The sequence below is a fragment of the Rhinoraja longicauda genome, chromosome 5, assembly GCF_053455715.1.
Source record: "Rhinoraja longicauda isolate Sanriku21f chromosome 5, sRhiLon1.1, whole genome shotgun sequence".
In the NCBI taxonomy this organism is placed as follows: Eukaryota; Metazoa; Chordata; class Chondrichthyes; order Rajiformes; family Arhynchobatidae; genus Rhinoraja; species Rhinoraja longicauda.
In genome coordinates, this window is record NC_135957.1 from 45269668 (window position 1) to 45286194 (window position 16527).

Here is a 16527-nt window from a genome sequence, read left to right on the forward strand (position 1 = left end):
GGGACAGGCAGCATCTCTGGAGAGGAGGAATGGGGACATGTCGGGTCGAGAAGGGGTCTCGACCCAAAACGTCACCCATTACTTCTCTCCAGATTTTGTGTCTACCTTCAATTTAAACGAGCATCTGCAGTTCTTTCCTACACATGTTTTGAGCTGTGATGTGCAGAAGATATTTTGGGGCGAATTGGTTATAAATTAAGATGCCATTGTAAAACATAACAGAACCTTCACAGTAAAAAAACAGATTGAATCATTCATTTCAACCAGACGGTAATATTTGAATTTGAAAACAACCGTGTCCTGGTGCAAGAATATAAATGAAATTTAAGTTTACTTTTAGGATATATCCTGCATGACATCTTTGTACTGTGTTCCAATTAAATTTTGTTTTGTTATCATCCCACGTATCAAAGGTATGCCCTTTTACAGGTAATTGGGGTGGGAGAATAATCTTAATTGTCACTTAATTTTACTGATTTCCATCATTACATAGCAATAGTGACTTTTTTAAATTGTGGAAGGGAGGATATGATACTCTGTTAACATGATAATTTCAATGGATAATGGTAAGTAACTTGCACTGCTCCAGGTACAAGAAAATCTGAACTGAAAGCCGAGTGAATCTCAGAAAGACAACTATTCCTTGCTCGGTTTGACGAAGGTTCCCAACCGAAACATCATCCATCCACATTTTCCAGAGCTGCCTCACCCGCTTATTTATTCCACCACTTTGTGCCTTTTTTTGTAAACCATTGTCTGCAGTTCCTTATTTCTACATTCTTCACAAGTATTCTAATCTGGTTGTTTTCTTATAAAAGAAAACCTCCAATGATTCCAATATAAATTATTTTGAATGTATTTCTTTTTTTTTACTCATAGCAGACTTGTTGCTATTAGATTTTACAAAGACATTAACTGCTAAGCAGGAAGACTGCAAGCCACAAATATCTGGCAACCTTTGGTGTTTTTTTTAACCTTTAACAATGTCAGTTGGTATTGTTCAAGAGGATCACTTATATCCATCTACTGTGATGTCATCAATATGGTTGAGCAATGAACAAGCACATTGAAGAATTATCACAGAGAGCAAACCAGCAAAAGAAAACTCACTTTTTGTAAATAATGTTGGAACTATTTAATAGTGTGTGAAATTAACATTGGAGCCTACTCAAAAATAATGTAAATTCTTATTTATTTAATGGTTATTTTGAAATATGAAGAATTGCAGTTCACATGCAGAAAATTCATTTCTTGGCCCAGAGAAAATGCCAAGCTTAATGCATAGCTTAAATGCTGCTAGCAGCCGATGTACCAACATGTAAATATTTCTGCTAATTTTATGGTCAGAATAGTCTAACTCCTAGAGTTCACTGGTTGATGAGAAGGCTCTGCAGATGGTTTGTGGGTACACCTTTGGAGGATCCAGGTATCACCGACAGCAGTTTATTTGATTTCCATATTTAACTGTGGGTATGTTTACTCCAGAAAATTGCTGTCACTTTCACAGAATAATGACTACAAACAGTGTTAGTTTTGCTCTTATTACAGCTTCATTTCAGAAGTTAACTAGCCGTGTGGAAATGCTGATTTTAATCTGTACACAGTGATTCTGTCTATCAGAAAGCGAGTGTTAGTTCTTTTGGTGTTAAATGGTAATTTATATTATCAACTAAAACAAAAGATGTTGGCATTTTGGAAAAACCTTTTATAATTTAATTCTTGATACCATGGAACCTAAGTGCATTCTAGGAGCACTAGAAATAAAGACAGAAGTTGCTGGAAACATTCAACTGATCAGGCAGCATCTGTGGAAAGAGAAAGTATATGTCGGAAATGGGAAATAAACTGCGATTATTTAAAAAAATACAATCCCATTTCCACTAAACCTATACCGCAGTGTAAAACCTGACCACTTGGTGTACAAAATGATCACAATCATGTGACAACTGCTTCTTGAGCTTTTTGTAACTGGAAACAGTTTCCACCTGCTCTGTCTTGTGAGTAGAAATGAACATTGTACAATTATCAGGGAATATTCTACTCCTCTGACCTATTGATGGAAGCAAAGTTATTGAAGAAACAGCTGAACACGATGAAGCATCTGCCTTCAAGCAAGGTACGTGTCAGCCAATGAAGTATTTACCTTGTACAATTAATCAGAAAGCAAATTAGTAATGTTGTTTACCTGCTGTCACTTGTGTTACGACTGACTGAACCATAAAGACACTTTTTATGTATGCAATGCCAATTTTACAGGTTTAGATATTCAGGTAATAAAAATGGCTATAAACTATGTTGCAGCAAATAGATCTGTCAGGAATTGTGTGATAAGAGATGACCTATCCACAGTGAGTGGTTCAGATTAACCTAACATACAAAATTGTAGTCTGTTAGTTATTGCTTCCAATAATATTATTGCAGAGGAAAGGATAACAAGTTATGCCACCGGCTGCTGTTGTAAGCAGGATTGGGAAGTTTCAAAGAGAGCAATATTTAAATATGGATAATTTACAAAAATATTTTCCAGTTGAGCTGATATATATACTTAAAGGGCCTGTCCCACTTAGGCGATTTTAAGGCGACTGCCGGCGACTAGGCTGTCGCTGGCACGATCGTGAGGAGTCTTCCAAGAATCGTAGTGGATCTCAGCGCGTCGCTGAGAAATCAACCGGAGTGAAATTTCTTGGCGACAGCTGGCTTGTCGCCAGGTATCGTTGCTTATTGCGGGCGCTGTCACATGCTGTCCCCAGGTTTGCTAGGTTCTCTTAGATGCATTTAGAAGCACATAATATTAAAATAAGTAAAGTCATTTCAAGATACCATAAAATGCTTGTGTTTAACCAATTTATTTACCGTCAGGACATTTGACAGGTAGATTGGAGGCGACAGTTTGACGGTCAGGTAAGCGTGGGAATTTTCACGATGTTTATGGCCATCAGCGATCACATTTAAAGTAGGCTCCCAACCCAGATATGCAACCCAGAAACCAGATATGCATCTCCCATACATTATCAAAGAATGCCCACACACCTTTCACAAAAATCCATTTAACCACTTTTAAAATTAAATCTCTTAATACTTCTATTAGTAAACTGGAAGTCAATCCAGTTTATGCCTTGTACCGTGAAGCTTGGTTTTCAAGTAACCGGGGCAAGATGTTATATTTCAAAACTCTCAAGTACTTACCGACTTGTCAGTGATTTCAGCGAAAATTAGGACGCCGGAGAAGCATTGACAGCGTGGGAATTTTGCGATGTTTTTGAAGACAGTGTAATCTCGACCTGACTCGGCATTGTCGTGGTCATCGGGTAAAATAAAATGTTGGCGATCTGCTACGACTTTGACAGTCGCCTAAGTGGGACAGGCCCTTAAGTTACCAAATAAGTGAGGTGACAGGCATGAATTGACAGCTTAATCTGATGGGGGATTAAGTAATTTGAACATTTGTTTTTTTTTTAAATTACTGACTGAAAATATAGAAAAATCAGACTAGAAGGAGATGACTTTTAAAGCTATTGGTTCATTTCTTTTTCTGGATTTCACTCACAGTTCTCAATTAAGTTTACCTTAACTTGCTGATTAGTCTTTGGTGATGCTTTCAGCACCAGAATTATATATTCAAACCAATGTTTTAAACACAGCAGTGAACTTTGGGTATTTGTAGCAACCTAAAGAAATGCAGGAGAATGTTGCAATTTAGTTCATGTTACTCAAAGTGAGACTGCTATATATACACATTGTCTTTGGTTTTATAAATAAGTTAATGGTAAACTTTTGGTTTTACTAGGAGACGTAGTTAGGAGTAAAATTAAAGGATCCCTGAGAACTTGTATACAGCAGAATTCAAGCTGTATGAAACTTTATTATTGCATTGTTACCACTTTCTTTTATTCTCGTAAATTTCAACTATTAGTGAAACAACAGATTAAAAAAATAACTACCAGCACGTTATGTGATGTTAATTATAAACATGGGATAGATATAGGAAGAGGGTCAATCACTTGGAAACAGTTCAGTACCATAAATTAAAACAGGTAACATTGGATGAAGCATTTATCTGCAAGTTGCTAAGTTTAGAAGATTTTGAAGATCGAATTTGTTTATATTTGTTTGTTATTATTCGTATATACACGTATAATAGCCACTAGTCCAACATTTTATGGTCGTCGTTTAAATCAGTTTTATTTGATGTTAAAGATGCTTTTATTTGTTTTTTTTGGAATTTAGAAGGAATTCTAGGATTTTGATCAAGTGACTACAGGAAAGATGACATATTTCCAAGTTAGAATGGTGTAAGACTTGATGGGTGTGGAAGGTGTTCCTGTACACCTGCTGCCCTTGTCCTTGATAGTGCAGGCAATGGATTTGTTCCTGTGGTGTGTAAAGCTTGTGCCCATTTCTTATCAGAAGAGTCTCAACCCGAAATGTCACCGATTCCTTCTCTCCAGAGATGCTGCCTGGCCTGCGGAGTTACTCCAGCTTTTTGTGTCTTATCATTAATACACGGTCTATCTCACTGCTGAAGCCTTGAAGTGGAGACTTCAAATCTAGCATAAACTTTTAAATATCGTGAAGGCTTTTCTTTCAGATTGAATATGGAGTTATTCTTTCTGGTAGATTGCTTAATTACTTGTCATTGGAATTGCTGAATACAGGAAAACTGGCTTAGTTTGTTCATTTAGTCACCATCTTCCTCGCCCTTCTAACCTTACCTCGCAGAAGCTATTCCCATTCAACACATCCCTACCCAACACATTGTCTCACAACCCATTCCAAAAAAACTCCTTCCTGCCATGTACATCACTTTAACCCCGCCCATCCCTCCCATACTATCTGATCACTTTCGACCCAAACCAACTGCCGAGCACCTACCTTGTTGTGATATTGCCTGGGACTACTTTGTGTATCCCAAGGACTACTTTGTTTGCATGTGCAGGAGTGCGTATATAAGAGGTTGGTGTGAGGGGAGGAGCCAGCGCTGCCGTTGCAGCTGCGGCTTGCCTGCAGTCCGTCTGTCTTTTGTGTTTTTTGTTATTTTTGTCTGAATTGTAGTTTAATATGATGTAGTGTTGTATGTTATGTTTTGAGGGGGGGGTGGGAGGGAACGGGAACTGTAACATTCTCTCTCCCGAACGGAGACGTGACCTTTGTTCTGTGTCGTGTCTCCGTTCCCGTTGCGGCCTACCACCGGCCATGCACCTGGGACCACCTGGGTCTCTGGTTCGCAGAGCCCGCGGTCCGGACTCACCACCTGCGGCGCTGGCTGCCTGCGGATGCTGCGGGAACGGCTGCGACTCGTCTCCGGAGGCTCCGGCGCGGGCCGCGTGGACGTCGGAAGCCCGCAGACCCCTGGATGGGGGCCGACATCGGGAGCTCCGGCAGCGGCAGAGGCAGCGTGTTCGCCCGCCCCGAATCGCGGGGCTTGGGTCGGCCCGCCGCGGACCTTTCACCATCCGGCGCGGCCTGAAATAGGCCGCGGACCTTTCACCGCCCAGCGGGGGCTTCAATATCGGGAGCCCCGACCGCCCTGACGTGGCAACGACAACAGCCTGACCGCGGGACAAGACGGCAGGGAAGAGAAAAAGACATTTTGGCCTTCCATCACAGTGAGGAGGGACTGGAGGAGACTCACTGTGATGGATGTTTCTTTTTGTTTGGTGTTAGTTGTGATTGTATGTGTTATTGCATTTTTATTGATTAATCTTATTGGTCTTATTGTTCAACTGCGGGTAATGTTTCATTTTACTACACATTTATGTGTATGTAACAAATAAACGACTATTGACTATTGATATTGACTCTGGATCCAGATGACCACGGAATAAACAGCCTGGAGTTGAGCTCCAGCATTGTAACCTTTTATACACGTGTACTTGTGGTCCGTCCAGAGTCACTAAAGGTACAACAGGTACCTGACCACGAAGTACAACATGGTGGCAGCGGTTTGGTGATTTGCCTAGAAAGGTAAAGAGAAACCCAAGCGGAAAAGGTTCACAAGTAAAAAAAAAAAATTTAAAAAAAAATTTAAATTTAAAAGATTTTTTTTTTGGTGAAAACTATACTACGAAAATAATTAAACTAGTGCCCTAGGGGAAAGAAACAGAAATAAAAAGTAGTTTCCAGCTCGTACGGGACGCTGGATTACCTCTCGACAGGGCCAACAGTGTATGTGCACTTACCTGATCTGTAGTCAGCGAGCGCTGAGCTGCCGACGGGACGTTGCAAGCTGCTGAGGGAGGTGTGTGAAGGCCCACACCGACGACGACACCGTCACCGACAGGGACCGGTGAGACCCGACATCGCGGGGGAGTGCAGAGTCCGGTGAGACCTGGCATCGCGGGGGAGTTCGGCGACCGGAGGGACCGACCACCCACGGAGGCGCGACGACCGGTAAGGCCGAGGCACTGCATCCTTACCCAGGCGCGGCGACCGGTGAGTCGGGAAGGCCCTGGGCCCGAGGCAGCGGCAGCACGCGTCGACTGAGCAGCAGCGGCCGGGAGCACCTGTGGGCGGGGCCAACGCGCACCGCAGCCGAGGCCCGATCGCAACGCGGTTACAGCAGCTGGGAGCTGCATCGTTGCGAGCCCATCGTTGCGGGCCCATCGTTGCGGGCCCATCGTTGCGGGCCCATCGTTGGAGCCCATAGTTGCGGGCCCATCGTTGCGAGCCCATCGTTGCGAGGCAGATCATCACAGTGGAGCAGCGACCTTCACCCATCTAGAGCCTACGCTACGCTGATCTACACGGCCAGTCTGCTTCTTGAAGAGAAGATTTGGACATTGCTTTGTGTGCTTATCTGTGTGTAATACTGCAAGATTACTGTTTGCATTTGATACTATGGTATATGTATGTTTATTTCTGTGAATGCATATAGTGCTATAGATTTGCTGATAGCAAGGGTTGGGGTCCTGTGATACGGTTGTTTTTGGTTTTATTTATAATTGTTCAAGTTACCGTGTTTCCGCCATATAGTGCAAATAATATGTCTCGGTTACCTGAAATGAACTGGCAAGTGCTGGACATCCCCACTGAGTTCTCCCTGTTCAAGGAAAGGTTGCAACTGTGCCTGGAAGACTTAGAAGTTGCATCGGAATCTAAGCAGGCCACGAAGATAAAAATCGCTTTGGGAGTGGAAGGCCTTCGTCGTTTGAATGCGTCAGGTCTGAGTGTGGAGGATCGGAGCAAACCGGAGTGCATATGGGCATTTTTTGAGGACCAGCTGAGGACGAAGGTAAATTTCAGGGTCCACAGGTTGGAGTTGATGCGGTATCGCCAGAAGCCGGGGGAGTTGCTTGCTCAGTTTGTGACCCGGTGTCGCGAAAAAAGCCTCCAGTGTGACTTCACTGAGCAGGAACTCACTGACAGAGTCATGGAGTTGGTAATCACGTCCACGCCCCATGAAGGTCTACAGCGAGAGCTTATACAGAAGCCTAAAGGTCACACCATTCCAGAGGTGCTTACGTTAGGCAGGCAGTATGAGGCCATTGCAGCGGGCAGACAGCGCATTGCAAATTTAGAGCCCGGGTCTAGCCATATTGATGCTGTCAAGACACGAGGGTCGACGAAACAGAAGTCGCAGGATGAGAGACAAAACCCTTGTGGCTACTGTGATTTGTTTCATAAGCCCAGGCAATGCCCGGCGTATCGCGACACATGCAAGAAGTGTGGCAAGAAAGGGCATTGGGCAAAATGCTGTAGGAATAAAGTGGATCCTGTGCGCCCATCTAAATGGTCCAGGGGCAAATACAAGCGAGTTGACGAGGTGCAGCAGCAGTCCCATGACGGTGATGCATCGTGCTGTGACAGTCAAGAGGAAGGATCGGATATGTATGTCCATAATATCACCATTTCAGGTATGGACAGGATGCCTCCAATGGGTGATGAGGCATTTGCGGTGTTGAACATCAAATGCCCGTCAATGAAGGGGCAACATCGACTGAAGGTGAAGATAGACACCGGGGCTGGAGGAAATACTCTTCCCCTTCGGATCATACGAGACATGTATCCCAATGACAAATACAAGCAGCACCTACGACCATGCAAAGTCCGTCTGACAGCATATAATGGGACGGAAATCATGTGTGTTGGCACTATATCCGTTTCGTGCCGATACCAAGGGTCGATGTGGTGTCCTCAGGAATTTTTTGTGGTAGACGTGGCAGGATCCGCTGTCATCGGCCTCCCAGGTATTAAGCAACTTCAGGTTGTCACGATACATGCTATGGGACCAGAGGAGCACCCATCAGATGCTCGGAAGGAGCAAGACAGTTTCAACTCGGTGGGGGACCTAATGAAGAGGTGGCCTAATCAGTTTGATCGGATTGGCAACTTCAAGGGGCCAGCCACCCTTCATCTCAAGGAGGAGGCCACATCACACATTGATGCGCCAAGGAAAGGTAGTATCCATCTCAAAGACAAGTTGCGGGCTGAGTTGGACAAAATGGAAGATGATGGAGTCATCCGAAAGGTAACTCACCATACGGACTGGTGCAGTTCAATAACCACCTCCGTTAAGAAGGATGGGTCAATCAGGGTATGCCTAGACCCGAAGCGTTTGAATGCAAGTCTCAAACGTTGCCCGCACAAGATCCAGACACTTGAGGAGATCAATCCGGCTTTTGCCAATGGGAAATTGTTCTCCAAACTCGATGCTAAAGCGGGTTATTGGTCTGTCCGACTTGATGAGGCTAGCCAGGAACTTACCACGTTCCGCACGCCTTTTGGCAGGTATTGCTATAGGAGGTTGCCTTTCGGTTTGTCGGTGAGTCAGGATATATTCCAGCAGCGTATGGACACGATCATAGAACAGGTTCCTGGATGCGTCTGCATTGCGGATGATATTGTCATAGTGGGATCCACAGCGCAAGAACATGATTATAATCTACAGAAGCTGTTAGAGGCAGCGTCCCGGGAAGGGCTAGCTTTCAACAGTGCTAAGTGCGTAGTGAAGGCTAACTCCATCAACTTCTTCGGGACAATGTATTCAGACACAGGCATTCGGCCAGATCTTGGTAAGGTGCAGGACATTCATAAGATGCCAACACCACAAGATAAGGAAGATTTACAACGGTTCCTGGGGATGATGAATTTTTTATCGCCCTACATCCCAAAGTATGCTGACCTGGTCGCCATTTTGAGGGATTTGTTGAAGAAAGATGTCCCATTCTTGTGGCAAGAAGACCACCAAACGGCGTTCTGTAACCTGAAGAGCTGCATACAGGGGGAATCTGTCCTCCAGTACTATCGCCCTGATGCTCCTGTCACCCTTGAGGTAGATGCGTCAATGAAAGGAGTGGGAGCATGCCTTTCGCAGGAAGGACGGCCTGTTGCGTACGCTTCGAAGGCACTGTCTTCATGCCAGTCCAACTACTCCAATATTGAACGCGAGACCCTTGCATTGGTTTTTGGCATCACAAGGTTTCATACATACCTATTTGGGCGGGATTTTAAGGTGCTGACTGATCACAAGCCTCTTGTCACTATCTGCGGCAAACCACTCACGAGTGCCCCACCCCGACTGCAGCGGTTGCTCATCAAGGTGCAAGGATACAACTTCACCATAGAGCACAGACCTGGGGCTGAGATGATCATTGCTGACACTCTCAGCAGGCTGCCCAATCCGGAGAAGACAGAGAGCATAGATCTCGATGTACATGTAGAGAGCATCTTCTTCGACAACATCGAGGACACGCTAGGTGTCGACTTGATACACTTCGGCAAACTCAAAAGGGTGGAGCTGCAGACAGAAACTTGTCGTGACCCTATACTGCATAGGGTTATGCAGTATGTCCATTCCGGATGGCCGGCGACCCTACAGGAGATACCTACCGACCTGCGGCCCTACTGGTTTTTTCGAGATGAGTTGGGCATGTCAAATGGGGCCATTTTCAAAGGACGGCAAGTAGTCATTCCTGAGTCGATGAGACAGGATGTATTGCAGCAACTTCATGTTGGCCACCAAGGCATTGAGAAGACGAGACTTCTAGCGAGACAAATGGTCTATTGGCCCAACATGAACCAACACATTGATGACCTTGTCCGAAGGTGTAGTCCGTGCCAGATGCACATGCCAGAGCAAATGAGGGAAACACTCATGCCACATGAGATACCAGTCACACCTTGGACCAAAATAGCAATGGACATGTTTGAAATTGACAACGTTCAATATCTTGTCATGGTGGATTACCATTCCAAGTTTCCGGTGGTCAACCGACTGACTAGCACCACGAGTGCCATGGTTGCTAATATGGTGACTGGAATGTTTGGTCTGCTAGGAGCACCGACGGAGATCATCTCCGACAATGGTCCACAATTTGTGGGTGAAGCTTTCCAGTCCATGTGCAAGCAATGGGGAATCACCCATACAACGTCGTCGCCTAGGTACCCTCAGTCGAATGGGCTGGCTGAGCGCATGGTACGAACGGTGAAGTCTGTTATCAAGAAGTCCTTGGCAACGAGACAGAGTGTAGCAGCAGCTTTACTCAACTTGCGCACTACACCGATTGATTCCAAGTTACCGTCACCGGCGGAGATGATGTTTGGAAGACAGATTCGGACGCCTCTCCCCACGAACCTTGACATGAACAAGGCATACGAAGGGCAGAGGACCTTTGAGCGACTTGAGGAGCGTAAGCAGAATATGAAGGCACAGTTTGACAGTTCGGTCAAGAGACATGACTTGTTGCCATTGCACGCTGGACAGAAGGTCCGGGTTCTGGATAAAGCGAATCAGGTCTGGGTTCCAGCAGAAGTGAGATCGGTCTGCGACGAACCCCAGTCAAGGTCTTACATTATTGAGACGCCGAATGGAAATCGGTTCAGGAGGAATCGAGTGCAGTTGAGAGATCTTCCACTGGAGAAGCCAGGGGTTGGTCCCCATTGTGTCCCCCCAGCCAGCGATAGGGTTGAGACCCAATGTGAAGCGGAGGAACGACCGGCCCGTAATGATGATGGGGATTATGTGACACGCTCGGGACGTGCCAGTAAGAAACCTGCACGTTACCGTTGATATTTGTTAATGTTTTATGGTGTTTCAAAAAAACGTTTGTGTTTAGAGTTTGTTGTTACATATATATATATATATATATATTTATTTTATAAGACAAGGGGGATGTTGTGATATTGCCTGGGACTACTTTGTGTATCCCAAGGACTACTTTGTTTGCATGTGCAGGAGTGCGTATATAAGAGGTTGGTGTGATTGGGTGGTCACTCTGGATCCAGATGACCACGGAATAAACAGCCTGGAGTTGAGCTCCAGCATTGTAACCTTTTATACACGTGTACTTGTGGTCCGTCCAGAGTCACTAAAGGTACAACAGGTACCGGACCACGAAGTACAACATACCTGACTGACCATTCTAGCCCCAGCACTCAGTGATGAATTAACTGGGCACACGGATCATAGTTTTACCCCCTGAGCCAGCTGGAGCTCGGTCCTGTTGTCATCAACAACGTGTAAAATACAGCTTTAAAAAAAAATAGCAATGCAAGTTGAAGATCTCATTTGCCCATTAGTTGTAAATGCTAAAAATCGCATCACGTAAAACAGGTGAATTACTGTGGCACCAGCTGCGCGCCAGTATTTGTCCAGTTAAATTTTATTAGATGCGCCTTGGAGCGTGATGTCTTTTACCGTGTTTTAGTGTTCCAGATAACCAACCATTGATGTTTTGTGGCACATCATCTGTGCATTTACAAGCAATGTCCGCAGTTACACTGACGTCAACTCAACTCCTTGGATCATGTATAAAGCTGGGGGTGATCCTGTGGACACTGGTAGTCAATAATCCAAAACCTCCAACTCTAGACCACTGACCAGCGCCAGGACGGGCAGGTGAGTGGCCAAACATTTTGCTCTCCTAACAGGAGCTGCTCCAATTCTAATCCGACTGAATTGCCACAATATCTAAAGGCAGGGGGTTGTTCAGTGTTTTGAGCTGATTCGCATTTACCCTGTGACTTCCAGTAAAGTGCAGGTACGTGGGCAAACATCGATTACACTCCTGTAATCTGTGACAGTAGCTGCAACGAGACTGATCCACCTCAATTACTGGCACCTAGGCACCTCCTTGTCATCCACTCATCTAAAAGAGTGACTGATTTTTAAAAAAAAGGCTATTTAGCATGATATTGCTTATGTACTCGATGTTCTCTATTTATAGAGGTTGTGAGTATAATTTGGACTGAGCACATTGTTCATATTTATATTGATATTTAAGTAAAAATAAAGGGAAGAAAATTGGGTAATAGAATCATTAGAGACTGACTCAGAATGGATTTCTAAAGATTATAGCTGTTTTAATAACTGTACTAGCAGTACATTTGAATTACAAAAGTTCAATTGATATTTAACTTAATTGTCTCAAATTTCTTTAGCATTAATATGCAACTTTAAATGTGCAGGGCTTGGATGATGAGGGAAATTGTGGCTTTGGTCAAGAGTAAGGAGGCTGCTTGGGACAGGTATAGGCAGCTGGGATTAAGTGTATCTCTGGAAGAGTTTCGGGAACTACAAAGCAAACTAAAAATGGAAATCACAGGGAAAAAGGGAGATTGCTCTGGCAGATAGTATTAAGGATAAAAGGGTAATTAGAGAGAGTGGAGCCTTTCAGGAATGAAATCAGTCATCTCTTGTGGAGACACAAGATTGGCAAGGACCTCAGTTTTTACCGTGGAGAAAGACAGGAGAACTGAGGAACTTGGGGCAGTCAATGGAAGTTATCTGAGAGCAGTCAGTGTTACGGTCGAAGAGATGCTGAAGGTCTTGACTTGCATGAAGGTAGATAGATCTCCTGGGCCAGATCAGATATATCCGCTGACACTGGGAAACTGGAGAGGAAATTGCAGAAGCCCTGGCTAAAATTTACGTTATTAAATGCAGGAGAGGTACTGGAAGACTGGAGGTTGGCAAATGTTGTGCCTTTATTCAAGAAGGGCTGCAAGGAAAATGCTGGGAACTATAGATCAGTGAGCTTAACATCTGTAGTTGGAAAGTTACTAGAGAGTATTCCGAAGGATAGGATATACACACATTTAAATGGACAAGGGCTGATTAGGGAGAGTCAGCGTGGATTTCTGCATGGGAGATCGTGTCTCACGAATCCAATTGAGTTTTTGAAGATGTGACCAAAAAGGTTGATGAGGGCAGAGCTGTACATGTATATATGGACTTCAGCAAAGCATTCGACAAGGTTTCAAATGCTCTGGAAGGTTCATGTGGGATCCAAGGAGAGGTAGCTGAATGGGTAGAAATTTGGCTTAATGGAAGGAAGCAGAGGTTGCTTCTCGGACTGGAGGTCTATGACCAGTGGTGTGCCTCAGGGTTTGGCGCTGGGCCCATTACTGTTTATCATCTATATCAATGATTTGGATGAGAATGTACATGGCAAGATTAGCAAGTTTGCAAATTATACAAAAGTGGATGGTATTGCAGATAAGGAAGATGAATGTCAAAAATTGCGGCATGATTTGGTCACCACATTATATAAAGGATGTGATAGCTTTGGAGAGGGTGCAGAGGAGATTCACCAGGATGCTGCCAGGGATGAAGGGCCTCGGCTATGAGGAGAGACTGAGCAGACTGGGGTTGTTTTCCCTGGAGCAGAGAAGGCTGAGAGGGGACATGATCGAGGTGTACAAGATCATGAGGGGCATAGATAAGGTAGATGGCGGGGAACTTCTTCCACTGGTGGAAGGTTCAACAACGAGGGGACATAGATACAGGGTAAGGGGAGGGAGGTTTCGGAGGGATGTGAGAAAGAACTTTTTCACCCAGAGGGTGGTTGGAGTCTGGAACTCACTGCCTGGGGTGGTGGTGGAGGCGGGAACACTCACAACGTTTAAGAGGCATTTGGATGGGCACTTGAAATGCTACAACATTCAGGGCTACGGTCCAAATGCGGAAAAATGGGATTAGAATTAGACTGTGTTTGATAACGGGCGGCGCGGACACGATGGGCCGAAGGGCCTCTTTCTGTGCTGTAGGACTCTATGACTCTATGATCTTGATTGGTTGGCCAGGTGATGTAATTTAACATAGAGATATGTGATGTGTTGCATTTTGTAAAGTCTAACATGGGCAGGTCCTACACAGTGAATGGTAGAGCTCTGAGGAGTGCTTCTAGAGCAGAGGAATCTAGGTACATTGTACCTTGAAGGTGATGTCACAGGTAGATAGGGTGGTGAAAAAGCACATTGGCTTTCATCAGTTAGTATTGAGCATAGAAGTTGAAAGGTCGGTAAGCTGCCATCTGCATCCAAGTGTCCATCATCAATGAATGTGCAGTGAGGTGGCCATCACCACAGCAATTCTGTGATAGAGCCCACTCCCACTGCTGTCAGCTGGGAAAAGCTATGAGTGATCTTAAGTTTTAAATGCATCTGGTATTCAGTGAGAGTTCAAAACTTGAATGATAAAGTTAAATCAAAAAAAAAATTCAAGTTAATGAAGGGCACAGTAAACACAAAATGTTTAAAAGATCATGCCCACAACTTTGACTCCTAAGTTTTGTATTCATGCACTATGTCTCTATTATGATGCAAATTCCCCAATATACAGTGAATACTGTATAAAGGAAGAGGTGCAACTTTTGTTTTTTGAAATTCACTTAAATTTGTCAGCTGGAATGATGTATACCATTAAAAATAGCACATTTCTGTGATTAGCGGTAAAACCAAAGAGTTTACAAGGGGAATAACTCAATATAAATCACTTGTGGGGAAACCCTTACCAAGTGCTGCCATACCTTAGGAAGTCGGATTTTATTGTAACTCTTGGTGTTTGTTTTCAGATTTCCAGCCAGCATGACATCAACACCTTTGGTTTTCATGGCAGCCTGTTGTCTTCTGGTCACCCACATCTCTCTTGCTACGTGTCGTGCTGCAGACCCGAGTATTGTCAACAGATTAGGTTCCAATGCCAGCGCAGATACTGATGAAGAAAATGATCAATTTCTTTCCTACATCCTGAGGGAGAAGTTACTCCAGGTTTTGGAACAGAATCCAAATAACATGCAGATTCACTCTCCAGTATCGTTGGATGGGATTCTGAATGAAATCCCTGATAAAGAAGCCAATCGCCTCCTGCAGGAACTTCTCCGAAACACAGAAACACCTGCGTCTACTCGAGAAGCAGGCCATGATATGGTGCCAGCTTTTGCTGAACTCTCAAAGAGATCTAAACCGCTCAATTCCTTGGATCTCACGTTTCACCTCTTGAGGGAAAGGATTAAGATGGCTAACAGAGACAAGCAACGGATGCAAGAAGAGAAAAATCGCAAAATTATGGACATTATTGGCAAGTGATGTACATGTAGAATCTAGCAGTGTATCTTGTCAAGTTAGACACTTAATTTTTTTCCCCAAAGATTCATCCAAATTCCCAAACCGCTAACCAAATCTGTCTTGTGTAAATTCAAAATATGTTCTATACAAAATTTATCAAATAAATAGAATATTCATGAAAATGTGCAGCATCAATTAGTTGTCATTTTCTAAAAGCATTATTTTGACTAACATATTTTCAAAGGCAAATGGCTATCTACTAAACAGACTAATCAAGAATTAGAGGGCATCGGTTGAAGGTGAGTGGAGAAAGATTTAAAAATAATCCGTGGGTAATTTTTTTGCACAGATGGTGGTATATATATGGAACAAGCTGTCAGGGGAAGTAGTTGAGGCATGTATAATAACAATATTTGACATTTGGACAGGTTGAGAGAGATTGGAAAAGGTCTTCATCAAGTAATGGTGACTACTTAAGCTATCTTTGAAATAAATATTTTAATAACATCTTTGAAATAAACTATCCATCGTCTTCATCCAACATAAGCATGTTGTTACAGTGGCTGAGTAGGTGTAAGGGGCTTTTTCTCCAGGTCTTAACATAGCATTCCAAAATTTGTTTTAAAAGGAATCTGACAGAACTTCTGAAAGACAAATAGAGTTGCAAAATAATTTGGTAAAGAAGCATGCTTGACCAAAGCAAGCGTATGGAGCAATTTGTACTAATGTTATCCAATATTACCTCTTCCAATTTCACTCTGGACACACAAGGAACTGCAGGTGGCGGTTTACAAAAATCCCCATAAAGTGCTGAGTAACTGGAAAACATGGATAGACGATGTTTCGGGTCGGGATCCTAATTCAGTTTGTGGTGGGGGTTAGGGGAATCTGAACGAGAGGAGAGGACTTGACAAGGGCTAGGTGGCAAGTTAAAGGGGGATGCAGTGGAGTGTTGATTGGCAGATGGTTAGCCAAAGGGCCAGAGATGAAAAGACAAAAAGTGTGAGATAAGGAGCTAACAATAGAGAGGTGTGAATTGTGAATCCAGAAGAAGAAACATAGGTGGAAGGGAACAAATAGGCACAACTCCAGGCAGGGCATGAGGAGGAGAGGGGAAAACAGAGATGGGGGAGATTTGTTTGTAAGTTAGTTACCTAAAATTGGAGGTCAATGTTCATACCAATTATGTTATAAGCTACCCAAGGTGCTATACCTCCAGTTTGCATGTGGCCTCCCTCTAAC

At 43.9% G+C, this 16527-nt stretch overlaps 1 protein-coding gene across 1 annotated transcript; it reads left to right on the forward strand.

The window, feature by feature from the left end:
* Nucleotides 1-14805: 14805 nt before the first annotated feature.
* On the forward strand, nucleotides 14806-15403 carry LOC144593986 (UI-like). The gene has a single exon (XM_078400130.1). It carries the CDS (start codon nucleotides 14806-14808, stop codon nucleotides 15304-15306), a length of 501 nt encoding a protein of 166 aa, XP_078256256.1. The 3' UTR covers nucleotides 15307-15403.
* Nucleotides 15404-16527: the final 1124 nt, after the last annotated feature.